The 19220-nt window shown below is 43.4% G+C and overlaps 1 protein-coding gene across 4 annotated transcripts in view; it reads left to right on the forward strand.

Moving 5' to 3' along the window:
- Nucleotides 1-19220, forward strand: part of LOC120065829 (E3 ubiquitin-protein ligase SMURF2-like) — a 66790-nt gene that overhangs the window by 14249 nt on the left and 33321 nt on the right. For 2 of the 4 annotated variants that reach the window (XM_039016880.1, XM_039016887.1), the window contains exons 2-3: nt 15298-15336; nt 18320-18467. In XM_039016880.1, the coding sequence (XP_038872808.1) occupies nt 15298-15336; nt 18320-18467 (187 nt within the window). The remainder of the gene's footprint in view (nt 1-15297; nt 15337-18319; nt 18468-19220) is intronic. The other 2 variants (XM_039016893.1, XM_039016899.1) reach the window with 1 other exon arrangement.

Consider the following 19220-nt stretch of genomic DNA (forward strand, 5'->3'; position numbering starts at 1 on the left):
CCCCGGCCACATTTTCACGAAGTGCATTTATTAACACACTAAGTCCCCTTAACGGAGCTTCCGCTTCAGCGGTCTTCCTCCAACCCCAAAGTGGCTCATCCCTGTCATAGGGGTTTTGAATTGAAATACTGGCGCATCCATTTCCCAGGGCGAGGTCCTCCTCTTCTCCTCCTCTTCTTTCTTCCTCTTCCGCCGTTCCTTGGGCAGATCCGCAGCGCCAGATGGGAAATGATTCATCGTCTCTGTATGGGCCACTGTGTGTGCGGGTGTGTATGGGCTGCTGTGTGTGCGGGTGTGTATGGGCCTGTGTGTGTGGGTGTGTATGGGTCTGTGTGTGTGCACGCCTGGGGATTGATGAAAAGTCAGACTGTTTGGTTTGGAAAGGCCCAAACGAGATGAAATGTATATAAGCCGACGTGATGCGACCGGCGCTATTCCCGAACCTCCCTCCTTTCCTCCCCAGCCGCTCCTGCTTTAGGGGTTATGTTGATATCATGGGAAAAATGGGAAGTCAAGTGGATGCGTGCAGGGAGAACTACGGTGTCTGCACGTACAACACGTATGGTGTTCTTACAGACTGCAAACGTGCACAGTAGGACAGACGCCGACACGCGCACACATCCACTCTCTTCCTGTCCACTCTCTTTCTGACACAGTTCCAGGTCAAGGAAGAATAGCAGGGTTGGTCGAACCCTGAGTCGTGTATCTGTGAGGCTCTCCCTCCCGTAGCTTCAGCCAGGCAGAGCCTCAACCGGAGAGGCCCCGCAGGAAATGACTTTGTCATTGGTCACAGGTAGAGCAGCATTCCAAAGAGCGTCATATCCTCTTCATTTTTAGACAACCACAACGCGCTCTTGTTGGCACGTGATTGATACATTTCTAGTTAGGCTAGACCATATTATTCATCAGGCGCACCATGAAACATTCATTTGGAAAGTACAAATGATGGAGCTCTAATTTAGTATCTATTATTTTACCTCAGCTAGCATACTTCTGCTACTGAGCGTATTCTGTAATACTCTGTATTTACACTAGCCTAGCTCCCTCTTGCTCGCTCCCTCCCTCTCTCCTCTACTCTCCCAATAAACAAACCCTCCCTCCCTCCGTTCTCCCGTTTGTCAGGCAGCATGCCAGCTTGTTGTGAGTGGCAGCGCTGCTCTGCGTTCCTCTCCAGATTTCAGGTTAGCGTCTGGGCGCTGATGAGGGGAGTGTCAACTGGAGCAGGGAGCCATGGCTGAGGAGGGGCTATTTAATGGATGACATAATTGGCATCCTGAGCATTCGCAGAGCTGGGAGGCAGAGGGATGGAGGGAGTAATGGCTGGCCAAAGGAAGTGTGCTGTAGATAAGAACTCTTGTTTGATGTCCTCCGCATCAGTTTGTGTGTAGACGTCCCGGATTGTTCTAGCGGCTTGGTCAGTTTACTACCCTAAACTCCATACATACATGCCATACGTTTCTCCACTGAAAGCAGACAGGCCAGGGAGGGAGCCGTGGTGAAGGGGAAGCCTTTTGTTTGTACTGGCACAATGCTGTGAATGAGACAGTGTGGGGCTGAAACAGGAGTCCAAACAGGACAGAGGTGACTGATGGGCGTCTACAGGCCCTGTCTGTCGGTAATGAGGTTTGCAACGTGGGTGGTGTGTTAGGGGAGAGTCTTGTTCGACAGCAAAGCATGGCCTGGGTCATAATACAGAGCCCATTGCAGGGAGGTGGGTGAGGTGTGTCTGTCTCTTGGCAACTGCATACACGCACTCATTTTGACTTATGACCTAAACTAGCTGGGAATCCATCCGTTGACTCTTTTCTCCCTGGTTTTCACCCCCCCCTGCTTCCTCAAGCAGCCTGTCCTTCCCCCTTCTCAGTAGTTTTCCATCCCAGCCCACGTTGTCATAGTCTTTTCACACTGTGGTCAGTGTCGCCAAAGCTCTTCAGACTATAAGTCTAGAACATTCAGCTTATCCCAATCCAAGGGGGGTCAATAGCTGAACTAACGTTGGGTCAGTGTTCTGTCTCATTATGCTAATATACAGTTGAGTTGACAGGGTAATGTCTGACTGTATAGATGGCTGTAAAGATTCCACATACAGTGCCTTCAGAAAGTATTCATACGCCTTGACTTATTCCACATTATGTTACAGCCTGAATTAAAAATGGATGAAATAATTGTCTCTCGCCTATCTACACACAATACCCCATAATGACAAAATGAAAATGTTTTTAGAAATGTGTGCAAATGATTGAAAAGAAATTCAGAAATATCTAATTAACATAAGTATTCACACCCCTGATTCAATACTTTGCCGAAGCACCTTTGTCATCGATTACAGCTGTGAGTATTTCTGGGTAAGTCTAAGAGCTTTCCACACCTGGATTGTGCAACATTTTCAACAAAAAAAAATCTAAATTCTTCAACCTCTGTCATAGTTTTCATCATTGCTAGTGCCATAGATTTTCAAGTAGATTTAAGTCAAAACTAACTTGGCCACTCGGGAACATTCACTGTCCTCTTGGTAAGCCATTCCAGTGTAGATTTGGCCTTGTGTAGATTTGGCCTTGTTATTGTCCTGCTGAAAGGTGAGTTCAACTCCCAGTGTCTGGTGGAAAGCAGACTGAACCAGGTTTTCCTCTAGGATTCTACCGGTGCTTAGCTCCATTATGTTTCTTTTTATCCTGAAAAACTCCCCAGTCCTTAACGATTACAAGCATGCCCTTAACATGATGCAGCCACCACTATGTTTGAAAATATGGAGTTTGGGGCAAATACAATAACACTTTGTATTCAGGACAAAAAGTGAATTGTCTTGCCACATTTTTTGCAGTATTACTTTAGTGCCTTGTTGCAAACAGGATGCATGTTTTGAAATATTTGTATTCTGTACAGGCTCCCTTTCACTCTGTCAATTAGGTTAGTATTGTGGAGTAACTACAATGTTGTTGATCCATCCTCAGTTTTCTCATAGCACAGCCATTAAACTCTGCACCTGTTTTAAAGTCACCATTGGCCTCATGGGGAAATCCCTGAGATTTCTCCGTCCTCTCCGGCAAATGAGTTAGGAAGGACACCTATATCTTTGTAGTGACTTGGTGTATTAATACACCATCCAAAGTCTAATTAATAACTTCACCATGCTCAAAGGGATATTCAGTGTCTGCTTTTGACATTTTTACCCGTCTACCAGTAGGTGCCCTTCTTTGCGAGGCATTGGAAAACCTCCTTGGTCTTTGGTTGACTGAGCGACTTTACAGATAATTATATGTGTGGGGTACAGAGATAAGGTAGTCATTCAAAAATCATGTCAAACACTATTATTGCACACAGAGTGAGTCCATGCAATTTATTATTAGACTTGTTAAGCACATTTTTACACCTTAACGTATTTAGGCTTGCCATAACAAAGGGGTTGATTCAAGACATTTCAGCTTTTCATTTTTCATTAACATCATTCCATATAGGAATAAAATAACATTCTAATGTAATTTGAATTGTTACTTTGCCTTTCATTAAGTTAGGCTAGGCTACATTTTACTGCACTTAGCCTAGCTTATAGGCTATTCATGTTGCTGGCAATTCCTGCAATGTTTCATGCTTCCGTGCCCCAAAGTAGAAAACTTCCTTCTAAACAGCTTCTTAGCCGCAGTGTATTGACCGTGCTAATATTTAGTACCGCCACAACATTTATAGAAGCTAATGTGCGAATTTATGTAATTTAGCATGGCAGTAGAGAGCTGAGGGATGGAAACGCAAGTTTGCGATTCACGTGGGAAACAATGTTGTGTTCACTGTCCTTTTTTAATTTCTTTTTCCCCCTTTTTTTGTGGGTAGATCAGCTTTAATACTGCAGATTGTGCCTTCATCAATGCAATCCACTATATATATTTTTTTGTGTGAATTTCTTAACTTCTTTAATGCATTTGAGCCAATCAGTTGTGTTGTGACAAGGTAGTTGTGGTATACAGAAGAAAGCCCTATTTGGTAAAATACCAAGTCTATATTAAAGGAAAGATATTCCACTAATTAACTTAACAAGGCACACCTGTTAACTGAAATGCATTCCAGGTGACTACCTCATGAAGCTGGTTGAGAGAATGCCAAGAGTGTGCAAAGCTGTAATCAAGGCAAAAGGTGGCTACTTTGAAGAATCTAAAGTATAAAATATATTTTGATATAACACTTTTTTTTGGGTTACTACATGATTCCATATGTGTTATTACATAATGTTGATGTCTTCACTATTATTCTACAATGTAGAAATAGCAAAAACTTAAGAAAAACCCTCGAATGAGTAAGTGTGTCCAAATTTACTGTATATTTTCCAACTGTGTTGTTTCACAAAAGTTCTATACCTATATACATTTTACGTTCACAGTATATTTTACATTTAGTTTTCTTATTTTTAGACCCACCCTTCAGCACCACTTAACCCCTCCAATCTATCTCTGAACACCATCCAGTTTTGATTTATATTTGCCATATATTTTTCAACTGTGCTGTTATGTTTCACAAAAGTTCTGAACCTTTCTATTCTGATAGTTTCTACAGATTGTAAATTAAAGATACATTGTTTTGCTAAGAGTATTATTGATCGGTTGACGGTATGACTTTTCTAATCACCCAGCAGTGCTATTTGCAGAGTTAGCTCCAGGTAAATGTTAACATTTTTCAGCCATTCCTGAACCTGCGACCAAAAACAAGCTACATATGAACAGTACCAAAACAAATGATCTAATTTTCCAAAACAAATGATCTCTTCGCAGCAAAATCTGTAGAGCTGGGATGTTTGTATCCCCCATATACATGTGAAGTCAGAAGTTTATACACCTTAGCCAAATACATGTAAACTCAGTTTTTCACAATTCCTGACATTTAATCCTAGTAAAAATTCCCTGTCTTAGGTCAGTTAGGATCACCACTTTATTTTAAGAATGTGAAATGTCAGAATAATAGTAGAGTTATTTATTTCAGCTTGTATTTTTTCATCACATTCCCAGTGGGTCAGAAGTTTACATACATTCAATTAGTATTTGGTAGCATTGCCTTTAAATTGTTTAACTTGGGTCAAATGTTTTGGGTAGCCTTCCGCAAGCTTCCCACAATAAGTTGGGGGAATTTTGGCCCATTCCTCCTGACAGAGCTGGTGTAACTGAGTCAGGTTTGTAGGCCTCCTTGCTCACACATGCTTTATCTGCCCACACATTTTCTATGGGATTGAGGTCAGGGCTTTGTGATGGCCACTCCAATACCTTGACTTTGTTGTCCTTAAGCCAATTTGCCACAACTTTGGAAGTATGCTTGGGGTCATTGTCCATTTGGAAAACCCATTTGCGACCAAGCTTTAACTTCCTGACTGATGTCTTGAGATGTTGCTTCAATATATCCACATAATTTTACTACCTCATGATGCCATCTATTTTGTGAAGTGCACCAGTCCCTCCTGCAGCAAAGCACCCCGACAACATGATGCTGCCACCCCCGTGCTTCACGGCTGGGATGGTGTTCTTCGGCTTGCAAGCCTCCCCCTTTTTCCTCCAAACATAACGATGGTCATTATGGCCAAACAGTTCTATTTTTGTTTCATTAGACCAGAGGACATTAATCCAAAAAGTACGATCTTGTCCCTATGTGCAGTTGCAAACTGTAGTCTGGCTATTTTATGGCAGTTTTAGAGCAGTTGCTTCTTCCTTGCGGAGCGGCCTTTCAGGTTATGTCCATATAGGACTCGTTTTACTGTGGATATACATACTTTTGTACCTGTTTCCTTAATTAAGGATCTTCACAAGGTCCTTTGCTGTTCTGGGATTGGTTTGCACTTTTCGCACCAAAGTACGTTCATCTCTAGGAGAAAGAACGCGTCTCCTTCCTGAGCGGTATGACGGCTGCGTGGTCCCATGGTGTTTATACTTGCGTACTACTGTTAGTACAGATGAACGTGGTACCTTCAGGTGTTTGGAAGTTGCTCCCAAGGATGAATCAGACTTGTGGAGGTCTACCATTTTTTTTCTTCCTGAGGTCTTGGCTGATTACTTTTGATTTTCCCATGATGTCAAGCAAAGAGGCACTGAGTTTGAAGGCAGGCCTTGAAATACATCCACAGGTACACCTCCAATTGACTCAAATGATGTCAATTAGCCTATCAGAAGCTTCTAAAGCCATGACATCATTTTCTGGAATTTTCCAAGCTGATTAAAGGCACAGTCAACTTAGTGTATGCAAACTTCTGACCCACTAGAATTGTGATACAGTGAAATAATCTGTCTGTAAACAATTGTTGGAAAAATGACTTGTGTCATGCACAAAGTAGATGTCTTAACCGACTTGCCAAAACTATAGTTTGTTAACAAGAAATTTGTGGAGTGGTTGAAAAACGAGTTTTAATGACTCCAACCTAAGTGTATGTAAACTTCCGACTTCAACTGTATATGACATTCTATTGGTTGCAAGAATTTTGTGTAATTGAAATGTTTAAAATTGTTGACAGTCTTTCTTACACAATATTTTTCTTTGATAGTTTGAAAAGACAATACTCTAAAAGCTTCCCTAGAGCACATTTTACTTGTCCATCCAGATGCAGACTGTCAATATGGTGCAATTTTCTCAATGTCAGCCCTCTATGGACACACTGTATGGGATTACGTTTGACAGTGTCTAGTCACACCAAGAGCTAGAGGATGTAAAATGGCACAGCCAATAGGCCTACTTGAACTGGACTGAAATTGAAATAGCCTACAAGCAGAGTTTTGTTAGCATAAATCATTTAGAAAGCATGCATTAGGCATAAAAATAACTTGTATGTTGTTGCTCCTCAACTGGATGATGGGATTTTTAGAATGCTGACTGCAGGGATGAAGTCACTTCAATACTATAAGCAGTCCTCTCATGGTTTGAGGCTCTACTATCTAGGCATTGCTCTACCAACAATAAGGCCTCTTTGGAGGCTGATAGGCCCCTTCGGCTACAATCGCTTCACTGCAATCCCTTCTCAGCCCGCCAGCAATTGTATTCTAATGTGAACAAATGGACCAGAAATGGCCTAGTTGACTGTGGGAGACTTGTCCAGTCACGCAATCTCCCCCAGCTACCAGGCAGCCACAAACCTTTGGCTCATGGTGGTTTAGCCCGGTATGGTTTCATCATACCATAATCAGAATTTAAGAGGCCTGGGGTGATTGTAGTTAGTTCCCTCATTGAACTCACTTATCCACATTTCATCATGTTGGACAACACAGATGTCCTACAAGGCTGTTTGAACATTATTCCACTGTGCAATGTGGATGTGTCCCTTTTTTTTGAATCGGCTTATTGCAACATATGGTCCCCACTCGACTTCAAAAAGCTTATAGTGAGGTACACTGTCAGCAAAGAGACAGAGGGAGAATTTCTGACCTGTGTCTGCCAGAGGGACAGAGCTTTTCGTGGTCAGGCTGTTCAGGAAACACTCCTGGCCCTATAATGACCCTTTAGCCCTCATCCAGAGCTAAGGTCCACATCCACCATCCACAATGGCTATTGTTTCAGACGGTGAGATCAATGACCTTGGCTACTTCAATACTCTGAGTAAGTAGTCGGATGACGGTCTGCCTGCAGTGACGTGGCCCTCAGGTATAACTCATAATGGAGGGGAGAGGAGCTCTGGGTTGACCTCTGTGATGGATGGTGATGTCTCAGTGTGTGGACAGTGCATTGTGGCCACTGTCTCTTGCCTCCTCACCCTCAGTTGGAGATAACGTTGTTAACCCTCTCTTTACTGGTTTGGCCAGGAGGTAGGCCTAGTCAAACATGTGCAAACATTATGGTGGTTGCGTCAAACCCTCCGTACGGAGCCTCCGCACTGCATTTCCGGATCAAGCATAAATCACGTTTTTAAGAGTGACCATCTACAGCAGGGTTTCCAAACCCTCTCCTTGGGCCCCCCAGATGTTTCAAATGTTTGTTTTAACCCTAAACTGGCACACCTGTTTCAATTAGTCAAAGGCTTGATGATTAGTTGACTAATTGAATCGGATGTGCCAGTTTAGGTTAAAAACAAAAAATGTGAAGGAGAGGGTTGGGGAATCGTGATCTTCAGGGTATCCCCTTCAGAAAAGGCTTATAAAGAGGATTCCTGCTAGTTTGACATGGGCTGTCAGCAGGTTCTGTGTTTACAAGAGGCTCCACTGACCCCTGTTTCCCAGGTCAACATCTGAGAACGCTTGGTCCTCAGGCTGGGCTGAGAAGTGGTCACCTCAGTTTCCCAAACTTGGTCCTTGGGACCCCAAGGGTTGCATGTTTTATTTTTTTGTCATAGCATTACACATCTGATTCAAATAATAAACTAATCATCAAGCTTTGATTTGAGTCAGCTGTGTAGTGCTAGGGCAAAACCCAAAACGAGAACTGAGTTTGGGAAACGCTGCTTTAACCCATGGAAGCTGCAGCCTATTCTGTTTTGTAAAATACATAGCTGTCTACCTAATGCTCAAATCAGATCAACGTTTATTTGTCACGTGCGCCGAATGCAACAGGTGTAGACCTTACAGTGAAATGCTTACTTACCGGCTCTAACCAATAGTGCAAAAAAAGGTATTAGGTGAACAATAGGTATGTAAAGAAATAAAACAACAGTAAAAAGACATGCTATATACAGTAGCGAGGCTATAAAAGTAGCAAGGCTACGTACAGACACCGGCTAGTCAGGCTGATTGAGTAGCATGTACATGTAGATATGGTTAAAGTGACTATGCATATATGATAAACAGAGTATTAGGGTAAAAAGAGGGGTTGTTGATGTATGCCATTACCAACCTTTCAAAGCACTTCATGGCTACGGACGTGAGTGCTACGGGTCTGTAGTCATTTAGGCAGGTTGCCTTTGTGTTCTTGGGCACAGGGACTATGGTGGCCTGCTTGAAACATGTTGGTATTACAGACTCAATCAGGGACATGTTGAAAATGTCAGTGAAGGCACCTGCCAGTTGGTCAGCACATGCCCGGAGCACACGTCCTGGTAATCCGTCTGGTCCCGCAGCCTTGTGTATGTTGATCTGTTTAAAGGTCTTACACACGTCGGCTACGGAGAGTGTGATTACACAGTCGTCCGGAACAGCTGATGCTCTCATGCATGCCTCAGTGTTGCTTGCCTCGAAGCGAGCATAGAAGTCATTAAGCTCGTCTGGTAGGCTCGTGTCACTGGGCAGCTCGCGGCTGTGCTTCCCTTTGTAGTCTGTAATAGTTTGCAAGCCCTGTCACATAAGATGAGCGTCGGAGCCTGTGTAGTATGATTCAATCTTAGCCCTGTATTGACGCTTTGCCTGTTTGATGGTTTGTCGCAGGGCATAGCAGGATTTCTTGTAAGCTTCCGGGTTAGAGTCCCGCACCTTGAAAGCGGCAGCTCTACCCTTTAGTTCCGTGCGAATGTTGCCTGTAATCCATGGCTTCTGGTTGGAGTATGTACGTACAGTCACTGTGGGGACGACGTCCTCGATGTACTTATTGATAAAGCCAGTGACTGATGTGGTGTACTCCTCAATGCCATCGGAAGAATCCCGGAACATGTTCCAGTCTGTGATAGCAAAACAGTCCTGCTTCATCTGACCACTTTTTTATAGACCGAGTCACTGGTGCTTCCTGCTTTAATTTTAGCTTGTAAGCAGGAATCAGAAGGATAGAGTTGTGGTCGGATTTACCAAATGGAGGGCGAGGGAGAGCTTTGTATGCGTCTCTGTGTGTGGAGTACTGGTGATCTAGAATTTTTTTCCCCCTCTGGTTACACATTTAACATGTTGATAGAAATTTGGTAGAACTGATTTAAGTTTCCCTGCATTAAATTGTCCGGCCACTAGCTGTGCCGGGTGAGTGGTTTCCTGTTTGCTTATTTCCTTATACAGCTGACTGAGTGTGGTCTTAGTGCCAGCATCTGTCTGTGGTGGTAAATAAACAGCCACGAAAAGTATAGCTGAAAACTCTCTAGGCAGGTAGTGTGGCCTGCAATTTATCACAATATACTCTACTTCAGGCGAGCAAAATCTAGAGACGTCCTTAGATTTCGTGCACCAACTGTTTACAAATATGCACAGACCGCCGCCCCCTCGTCTTACCGGAGTGTGCTGTTCTATCTTGCTGATGCAGCGTATATCCCACTAGCTGAATATCCATGTCGTCATTCAGCCACGATTCCGTGAAACATAGTATATTAAGTTTTTGATGTCCTGTTAGGATATTCGTGATCATACCTCGTCTAGTTTATTGTCCAGTAATTGCACGTTGGCGAGTAGTATTGACGGTAACGGCAGCTTTCCCACTCGCTTTTTCCGGGTCCTGACCAGGTATCCGGCTCTTTGTCCTCTGTACCTGTGTCGGTTCCTCTTACAAATAACAGGGATGTTGGCCCTGTCGGGTGTTTGGAGAATGTCCTGTGCGTCTTGCTTGTTGACGAAAAAATATTTATCTAATCTGAGGTGAGTGATCGCTGTCCTGATATCCAGAAGCTCTTTTAGTGCCATAAGATACGGTTGCAGAAATATTATGTAAAAAATAAGTTGCAAAAAAAACAAACACATAATAGCACAATTGGTTGGGCGCCCGTAAAACTGCTGCCATTTCTTCCGCCGCCTATTTTGAAATAGATGTTGATTAATTTCTTCAAATAATATCTAATGTATTAGGCAATAGACCTGTAGGCTACGGTACAGACAGGTTGTCATCTTGACGTTTCCCACCCCCGATCACGCCATTTAATTCTGTATCCCCACTCATTATCAAAAAGTGTTGCCTATGAAGTCAATCGCTGAGATTACTTTCCAGAAAACGTAAACCATCCCGGGTTGAAAAGTTCAACTGAACTGTGGAATTGGGGATGGCTTAGTTTCGGGGGTGAAAAGTTCACCAGTTTATTAATAATGCAGCATGTTGGTGTGAAGGAGAAGCAACAGACAGCTGTCTAGTGTTAAAGACAGTGTGAGTGCTACTTCCTCTCCTATCTAGACGCTTCCATAACATCTTTGCATGTTAGATACGTATTCTGTCTGAGTGTAGCTTCACCCAGAGAGGTCAAATGGAGTTTAAGAGGCTTGAAGTCTCTCACAGCACGGCTCTCATGAGGGTGGTCCGTAGTGCCATATGTTATCTAGGCCTTCACACTATTATCAGAGGTGTGTGTGTGTGTGTGTGGAGTGGACACACACTTACACAATCAAGATATCCCCTTGGCATGCACAGTTGCTTTCAGAGGCATGGAAGTACACGCCTTGACACCCTATGATTGCTCTACTCGGCAGGGTTCCACAAAAACTAAACTTGGTGTTTACGTCTGGAAGATGATGGGGAGGTATAGGCCTCTTCAAAGGCAGAACTTCAGCATTCATCTGAATTAATGTTCTCGACAAGAATCGTGTCTGCTGTCTCCCGTTTTCAAATTCTAGAAATTCTAAATGGTATCCATATTTGATGAGAAGCCGCTCACATAAGAGAAATTCTTGAATTTTGGCGTTCCCTTTCACTTCTCACATAACATCCCCTTCATCCAGCTTTGTGGCCAATTCTGCCCGGTAACAGTGCATCTGGGAAGTCAATGATGTGGTGATCGGTGAAAAGAGGCTTTTATTTTAGCATGGTCAGACATTGGAGCAGGGCGCTGGTAATCCCATTTTCTCCATTAGTATTAGGGTAAAAGGAGATCTACTGGTACCGACTTTATTACGGTGTGGTGAATGGAAGGGCGCAGGGTTGATCAGGTCTCCATGGGTTACGACCTCCCGAGTTCCATCTCCATGGGTTATGACTGTGACATGTCCCACTGAGATTTCACTGAGTAATCCTAACCTTAACCAGGTCATAATCCTAACCTTAACATTACGGGAATGAACAAATATCTTACCCTGTATCAGTGGTTAGGGGCACTCTAAGGATCTGGCTATCCAGCCTGTCACTAACCTTTACAGTGACTGATTAATTCACTAAGGCTAAGCTATTTTAATATTTTTTTTTAGCAATTTGACTGTGAAATTCGTGGGATTTTGTGTTCCTTAGAATCAGCTTTTGACAGCATGTTGCTAGCGTTTAAAATCACAAATCCATTTTCAGTATATAAGCCTACACTTGCTTTAGCCAAGACTGTGACCTCTTATGATACTCGTTTTCTCCTCATTTCATCCTGACAGCATGTCCATTTGGTCCCTGCAGGATCAGTTTAGTCTGTCTTGTGTTCTTGGCTCACAGCCAAACTGCAGGATCAGTTTAGTCTGTCTTGTGTTCTTGGCTCACAGCCAAACTGTCGGCTCTCACTATGTAATTTCCCCTGACGAGCTGATTGTTAGTCTTCGCGGTGTAAATTGGTTTGTGTTGTGATTGTCTGTGTCATGATGTTGTGATTCTGTTCGATTGGCTGTGTAATTTTGGTCGCTGTCCTGGTCTCCGGATTAAACGGGCGTGATTTGAGCCGTAACTTCCTTGCTTCGTGCTTCCCTGTGTCATTTCTGTGGTATTTTGGTGGCTGTCTTTTCCTCTCTCGACATTCTTGAGTGTAATCAATTTTCACGTCGTCTCCGGGACGTGTGTGTGTTGTCTGGCCCAGCAGTCTGTCTGTTGGGGACTGGTAAGTGTGACAGTGTATGTGACAGACTGGCTTTTCCTGGCAGTATCATGACGCTGTCAGTGCTTAGTGCACTTCCCCCCCAGCCTCCATACATAACTCCATGGTGAGACTGGTTCCACTACCCACCCTGCTATCACTTTTCTTCTTTCCCTAAACAGACAGAATCACACAAACCACCAACTCTCTGACCTCATCCAGAACTAGTGTGTGTGTGTGTGTGTGTGTGTGTTGCGGTATGGGAATGGAAAGTGCCCCATCACCTGCTCCCTACTCCTCACCCTGCATAAATAATGACCGTTGAGTCTGTGGGACGTTGAAATGAGTGTGTGTCGTGACAGACACTGCAGACATTGAGAATGAGTGCATACCACAGCTTTGAGTAATGAGGTGGGCTTTGAGAGCAGTGCATTCCCCAGGACCGCCTGTGTAAAGGATACCCCCCCCAGTCTGTCCTCCCAGCGCCTGCAAGGGAAAATACCTTTCCTGTCTCTTGTCAGTATGGGGAGAGTTTTAGTTACGCTAATTTAGGTAGGCAATTGTTGTACGTGTGTAGTCTAGTCATGTGTTTCTGAGTCAATCGTTTTTTGTGGTGTTGGATACCAGACAGGTTGGATACCTTGACGATCATTTCCCCTTGTGGATTAATGAAGTACTATCTCTCATCTCGACTGTTACATTTCACCTGTGGGCATAGGAAAGTAGCCTAGACACTGAGACACAGCAGTGATATGATGGAAGGAGACCCAGACACCCCTCCTCCATTTTGTGTCCTCATATTCTCCAGGGTCATCTATCTATCTGTCTGGGTCAGACTCTGGTCCAGACTCCTCCAGGCTTGTGGTGAGCTAAGAAGTCATGGAGGTCAGACTCCTAGACTACGCTGGGGCTGCTACACCCTTACCTCAACATTCCCTTCCCCCCCCCCCCTCCATTGCTCCACTGTTCCACCCCTAATATCCCCCAATCAGCACCAGTGGTCTTGATGAGACCGGCCAACTGGGTACCTCCAGGGTCCAGAAACATCTCCTTGGAATGGCTTTCCACTCCTCTGGCTAATCTGTAGGGGCCTGGCTGGGTAGTAGCCTGCTATCTGGCTGCTGGGAGGGGATGGGGGGGTAGAACTTAGTGTAGCCTGTGTGTGTGTGTCATGTAGTTTTAGGCTTGGGCCGTATCCAGATTGTCATACCTTCATACCGACCTTGTGCCATACTGGGATATTCTGTAATATTGGCACTGAACACAAGGGGTGCTGTTTTCAAACACCACTGATACTCTCTAATCCAGAGGTTAGCAAAGCTAACAAGTAAATGTAAAATCCCATAGAGAATGCTAACGAGCGCAGTGCGAACATTTTGTACAGTTTCTGACCTAAACTATATAATTAACTAAATATTATCCAGCAAGACTCTTGATCCAGGAGGGGATTCTCTGCTGTTAGCAAGTGAATGCTTGATTTTGGAAGAAGTTAACCACTTGGCTAACTAGCTACTAAATTAGCAAACCAAATGCAGAACTGCAGAGCATTTAGCACAGTTAACCTAATAGTTATAAGATATCTAGCTGGCAAACATTTAGTTGTGAATTCCATACTGTAATTAGATCACCTGGCGCATGCTGCAGAACAGTGAGTGACACAGAAGGCTCCGGTCTCTTGTCATTGTGTGCTTGTAAACAAACACCATGTGATTGGGGAGTACCGTAAGTTTCATAATACTGTGACGGGTGAAATGAAGAACGTAATGTTCTTTTTCTCTTAACATATTGCACAAGTTGACTGCAGGTATTTACTTAAGTAGCTACAAATATTCCAATTTATTAAAAAACTTTTGTTGACGGTATTGGAAAAACATCCGGTGGCTTTTTCCAAATACCCCAGTATACGGTATACTGCTCAAACCTACGGAGTTTCTATTGCTCCCAATAAGAACTTGGCAGTACTAGGAAGACATTCATGACTTTGGCCCACTTTGGCTCACCTGGACCCTATTACACCAGGGGAGAGAGAGATTTACAGAGATGGTAGAGAGAACTGTGTACGTGAGCGAGAGCGCTAGGCATAGTGCTGCTGAAACGCATCTTAGCTTCTCTTCTGGAAGCCATTGTGTGTTGGCTCTTGGCTGCGATGCTTACCTCAGGGATTCGCTCCGTATTGGAAAGAATGCTTGTCTGCTCAATATTTTACAAGGGAAGCCTCTTTAACTGCTCTCTCTGCTAGCTCGTAATGGGCGGACAGACTGACGTACAACAGCGGTTACCCAGGGCAACCATGAAGACGACAAAGTAGAGCCAAGCCAGAAATCCTCCAATAATTGAGCTGTTGAACATTCTGAGGGAGCACCATCCAAAAGTGAGGTTATCGCAAAAGAGGTCTGGGATTCAGAGCAGGAATCCAAGGTACTGGCAGGGGTCAGATTTCAAGCTAAAGTTGGTTCTCATTTCATAATAGCTGTCAGACTCCAAATACCTGGAGTGAAGGATTGAAATGGAGTGTAGCTTAGGCTATTTGTGTAGGCCTAAACAGGACTTTGCCTAGTCATATAGGTCTAACAGTGCCCCTATTTGACCCACATGCTGTCTCTTGTGCTTTTGGTTTTATTTAATATGTAAGCTCATAGGGTTTTTCCCACCCACAGCTGCTTTGCGTTGTATTTAGAACTCCATAATATTGCTCTTCCATTGTACCACACCGATCATTTTACTCATCTAACGTTTCTTCTCTTCTCTTGCAGTGCTGTGTGCGAAGAACTTGTCAAAGAAAGACTTCTTCCGTGAGTAGTAACCAATTTTTTTGTATCAGTGCTATTTCTGTCCTCCCCCCGTGCATTGGGATGGGATTGTCAGCTAGCTGACTGGCTTTGAAGCCTTCAGTAGATGGAGTCCCATAGGAGCTCAGTCTGCCTGAAGTATTGGCTGACGAATACAGATTAAAGATAGAACACATGATGCACATCGACGCTGGTCCCCGATGATATCCAATGAAGTAGAAGAGCGTCGGTGATGAGCTAGTAATGCCTGACGCATGCTGTTATGACCGACACAGATGAGCAGCCATTAATGTAGTTTTAATAGTATTTTAATGTTACTCGGTCATTAGGCTGACTGTGAAAGGCTACCCGGTCGTTAACTGTGGAGTTTCTGTATCTTACTATCTTCACATTGGCTTTATGCCAGAGGATCTGGTGTAGTTTTATATCATGGCGAGACGGAGATACTCGCCACAAATAAATACCTCTGGAACACAAAGCACAGGTACGTCCTCTTCGTAGGCTAATTATCATAGTGTAGGATTTTGGTAAAGAGAGTGAATTGGAACATTCTTTAGGCTTTACAGTTGCACATCTCCTTTGAATGTATTGGATTACTGTGGGCTTTAAGGCACAGTTTCCTGTAAATGACGCATTCTCTCTCTCTCTCTCTCTCTCTCTCACACACACACACACACACACACACACACACACACACACACACACACACACACACACACACACACACACACACACACACACACACACACACACACCTGTAGAGGGAAGTCCCTGCTTCCTCTGCCAGTATGGCATAGGGTTGAATGTGACTCAACAAGTTTGACCTGTGGGAGGTATCATTGCCTGGAGCAACACACACTCCTAACTATAGTCACACACAGTATGCCATTTCTATGGAGCACAGTCCGTGTGTGTGTGTGTGTGTGTGTGTGTGTATGCATGTATGCATACCAAGTTTCCGTTAGGAAAATTTGGTGCCGAACAACGTGACCGGCAAGATTTTAATTTCCCGGACATCCATATGCGTAACTCATTAGGGCATCCACCCACGGGGCTCAAAATCACATTTTAGATTATTGTAATTCATCTTAACAGAATATAAAAGAGCCTGTAAATAAAGTACAACAATGTTCTTGTACCAACGTGACAGGTTTTATTGAAAAGCGAAACATTACCCGTTGCATATTCATCCCTGCTATAAATCATCAATGAAATTTTTTTTTTGAAAGATTTAAACATTTAGTGTAGGAAAAACAAGTCTCCTACACAGTAAAACACAACTTCAAAATATCATATTTGTATAATATAATTTGCGAACGACCTGACCTATAGGCTATTTGTATGAACACTTTCATGAATAAATAGGAAAACACAGCTGTCTTCAAATACAATCTAGCCTTTTTAATTTAGCCTAGGCATGAACATTTTAAGTAAGCCTAATAACTAACTAAACATGGCTTTCTACTAAAACCAGGGCCGGCCGGTCGGTCATGGCAGTTTTTGTCAAATTAACTTCAGATTTGACTTTTGGTAGCAAGTTGGGAAAATTAGGTTAATGTTAGGGAAAGAGTTAGGGTTAGCTAAAATACAAAACAATTCAACTTTTGACTTTAATTTGACAAAAGTTGGATCTCTTCTAGTCATGACTGGGCCGGGCCGCACCACTCCCCATTCCCGCTGTAAATCAGTACCACAGCAGTGGAAAGAGGATCCGCTAGGCGGCCACAAAATGAGAAATCGTCAAACTGATGTTGAACAATCAAATTCGATATGTAAATAAATCAAAATGTATTAAGGCTGGTTCATTGCGAGGAAGCTTATTACAATGCTAATGTGAAACGAGGCCCATACCATGCATTTATGAGAGCACTTGTTTCCAAAGCTCAAATGATATCGCACTCTATACGGTTCCCCTGGATGATGTTAATAAATGTTATGTTTATTGTAATTTGAACTATCGCGAGGTCGTGTCACGTGTGATATACGTGGATTTATTGAGAACTCTGTTTCCTATATGCAGTTGGCTGCCTAGTGATTGCAACATTGTAACTCTCCGATGTGAATAGTTGGCAACAACGTTTCGTTTCCAAATACTACTGAATAAGCTCAACTGAAATACACATCATTACTCTAGTCTATCAATCCATTCCAAGTCTTTATACTATACATGACGCGGGCGGGATATGTTGATCTTGCTTAGGTCGGTAGCAGTGTGTGTGTACCGGCACAGATTTCCAAAGAGTCTAATAGACTGGCGTGGACAGACATGCTTCTGAGCTGCTCGCACAACTACATGTACACACAATATTTCCTATGTATGTTATCTGAATGAGTCAGAGTGTAAATAAAGGTCAGTTGACAATGAATGTTTTGTATGCCGTCTTATGACTCAGCTGTTGTATTTGAGTGCAGTTCAATAGAAACTATCATTTTGACGCGCATGTCCTGCATTTTGGCTCCAATTTCAGCTATAAGCTATAAAAAGAGTTGCACACTCTATATATAAACTCCACAGTAATTTATTGTGTAAATCACCAACGTTTCAGCATCACCTTGAAGGATCCACGGTGATGCTGAAACGTTGGTGATTTACACAATAAATTACTGGGAGTTTATATATAGAGTTTGCGACTCTCTTTATTTTTATAGCTTAAAGTTTATTCGCCGTTAGTCAGCACCTTTTACATTAAAATAATTTTCTCTGGGTGTGCGCCAGCTCATGTTTTCTATCCAATTTCAGCTATAACATTTCTTCATGTTAGATAATTAATATTATGTGAATTTAGGTCTGTTCATAGTCATTGTTTCTATGCCATCAGCTTGTGAATACAGTTACCTAGAAACTTATTCAGGCACACATCCTCCATTTTGTCTCCAATTGCAACATATAATCTCCATTTCATATCAACACTTTTTCCATGCTAGATAAATGAACCATACTGTGAATATAGTTCCATTGACTCCATTGTTTCTATGCCATCCACAGTTGTGAATACAATCCTCCATTTTGGCTCCTCCTCCACAGGGCTGCCTGACCCCTTTGCCAAAGTGGTGGTGGACGGCTCGGGGCAATGCCACTCCACGGACACCGTGAGGAACACGCTGGACCCCAAGTGGAACCAACATTACGACCTGTAAGTCACCAGGGAAGACTCTAAACTGGGGGACCACCGTAGACCTATAAACCCTTGTTCACCATGTCTTCCTAGTTACAGCTTGTCTCAGCAAGGTGGAATTTATCCTTTCAGATCTTCAAAAGTGCCTAGTAGGAAGTAGTAGCATAACCTCGTCCGCAGGAGGAACGTCTGGCGTGTGTATGGACTAGGGTCTGGAATTGTTTGAACTCACTGTCATCTCCTGAAGAAACCACTTTATATAATGGATGCCAAAGAACCACAGACAACTGCTAACGCAACCTCCCATGTTGACTATGGTTTTCAACGTTATCACACTGTTCTGGTTTCATTGACTAAGCTGTGGCGTCTCCATGTGCTGCTATGATAAGCGTGCGAGGAATGCAGCAGGCTACCCTCCCTTCCCGTGCTAATGTGCAGGAACACCCACCATAAACCATTTGAGGCCTTTTAACTGGGCTGCTGCACGCTCACTCTAAGGCTAGTCTGAAATGGCACCCTGTTCCCTATGTAGCGCACTACTTTTGACTAAAGTCCTGGTCAAAAGTAGTGCACTTTATAGTGAATAGGGTGCCATTTCAGACGCAACTCTAGTCTAACCATTGCGACTGTCCGACTGAATATTTGGACTGAAATGAGCCATGTGTTGTGAATGTTGAGCAGCAAGCTTTACATGCTCTTCTAGGGAGTAATCGCCACCGGACCCAAAGGACCTACTGGCAATGCGTTACAGGAGAGGGATGTAAAGGGAGG

The sequence above is a fragment of the Salvelinus namaycush genome, chromosome 2 (genome assembly GCF_016432855.1).
Source record: "Salvelinus namaycush isolate Seneca chromosome 2, SaNama_1.0, whole genome shotgun sequence".
In the NCBI taxonomy this organism is placed as follows: domain Eukaryota; kingdom Metazoa; phylum Chordata; class Actinopteri; order Salmoniformes; family Salmonidae; genus Salvelinus; species Salvelinus namaycush.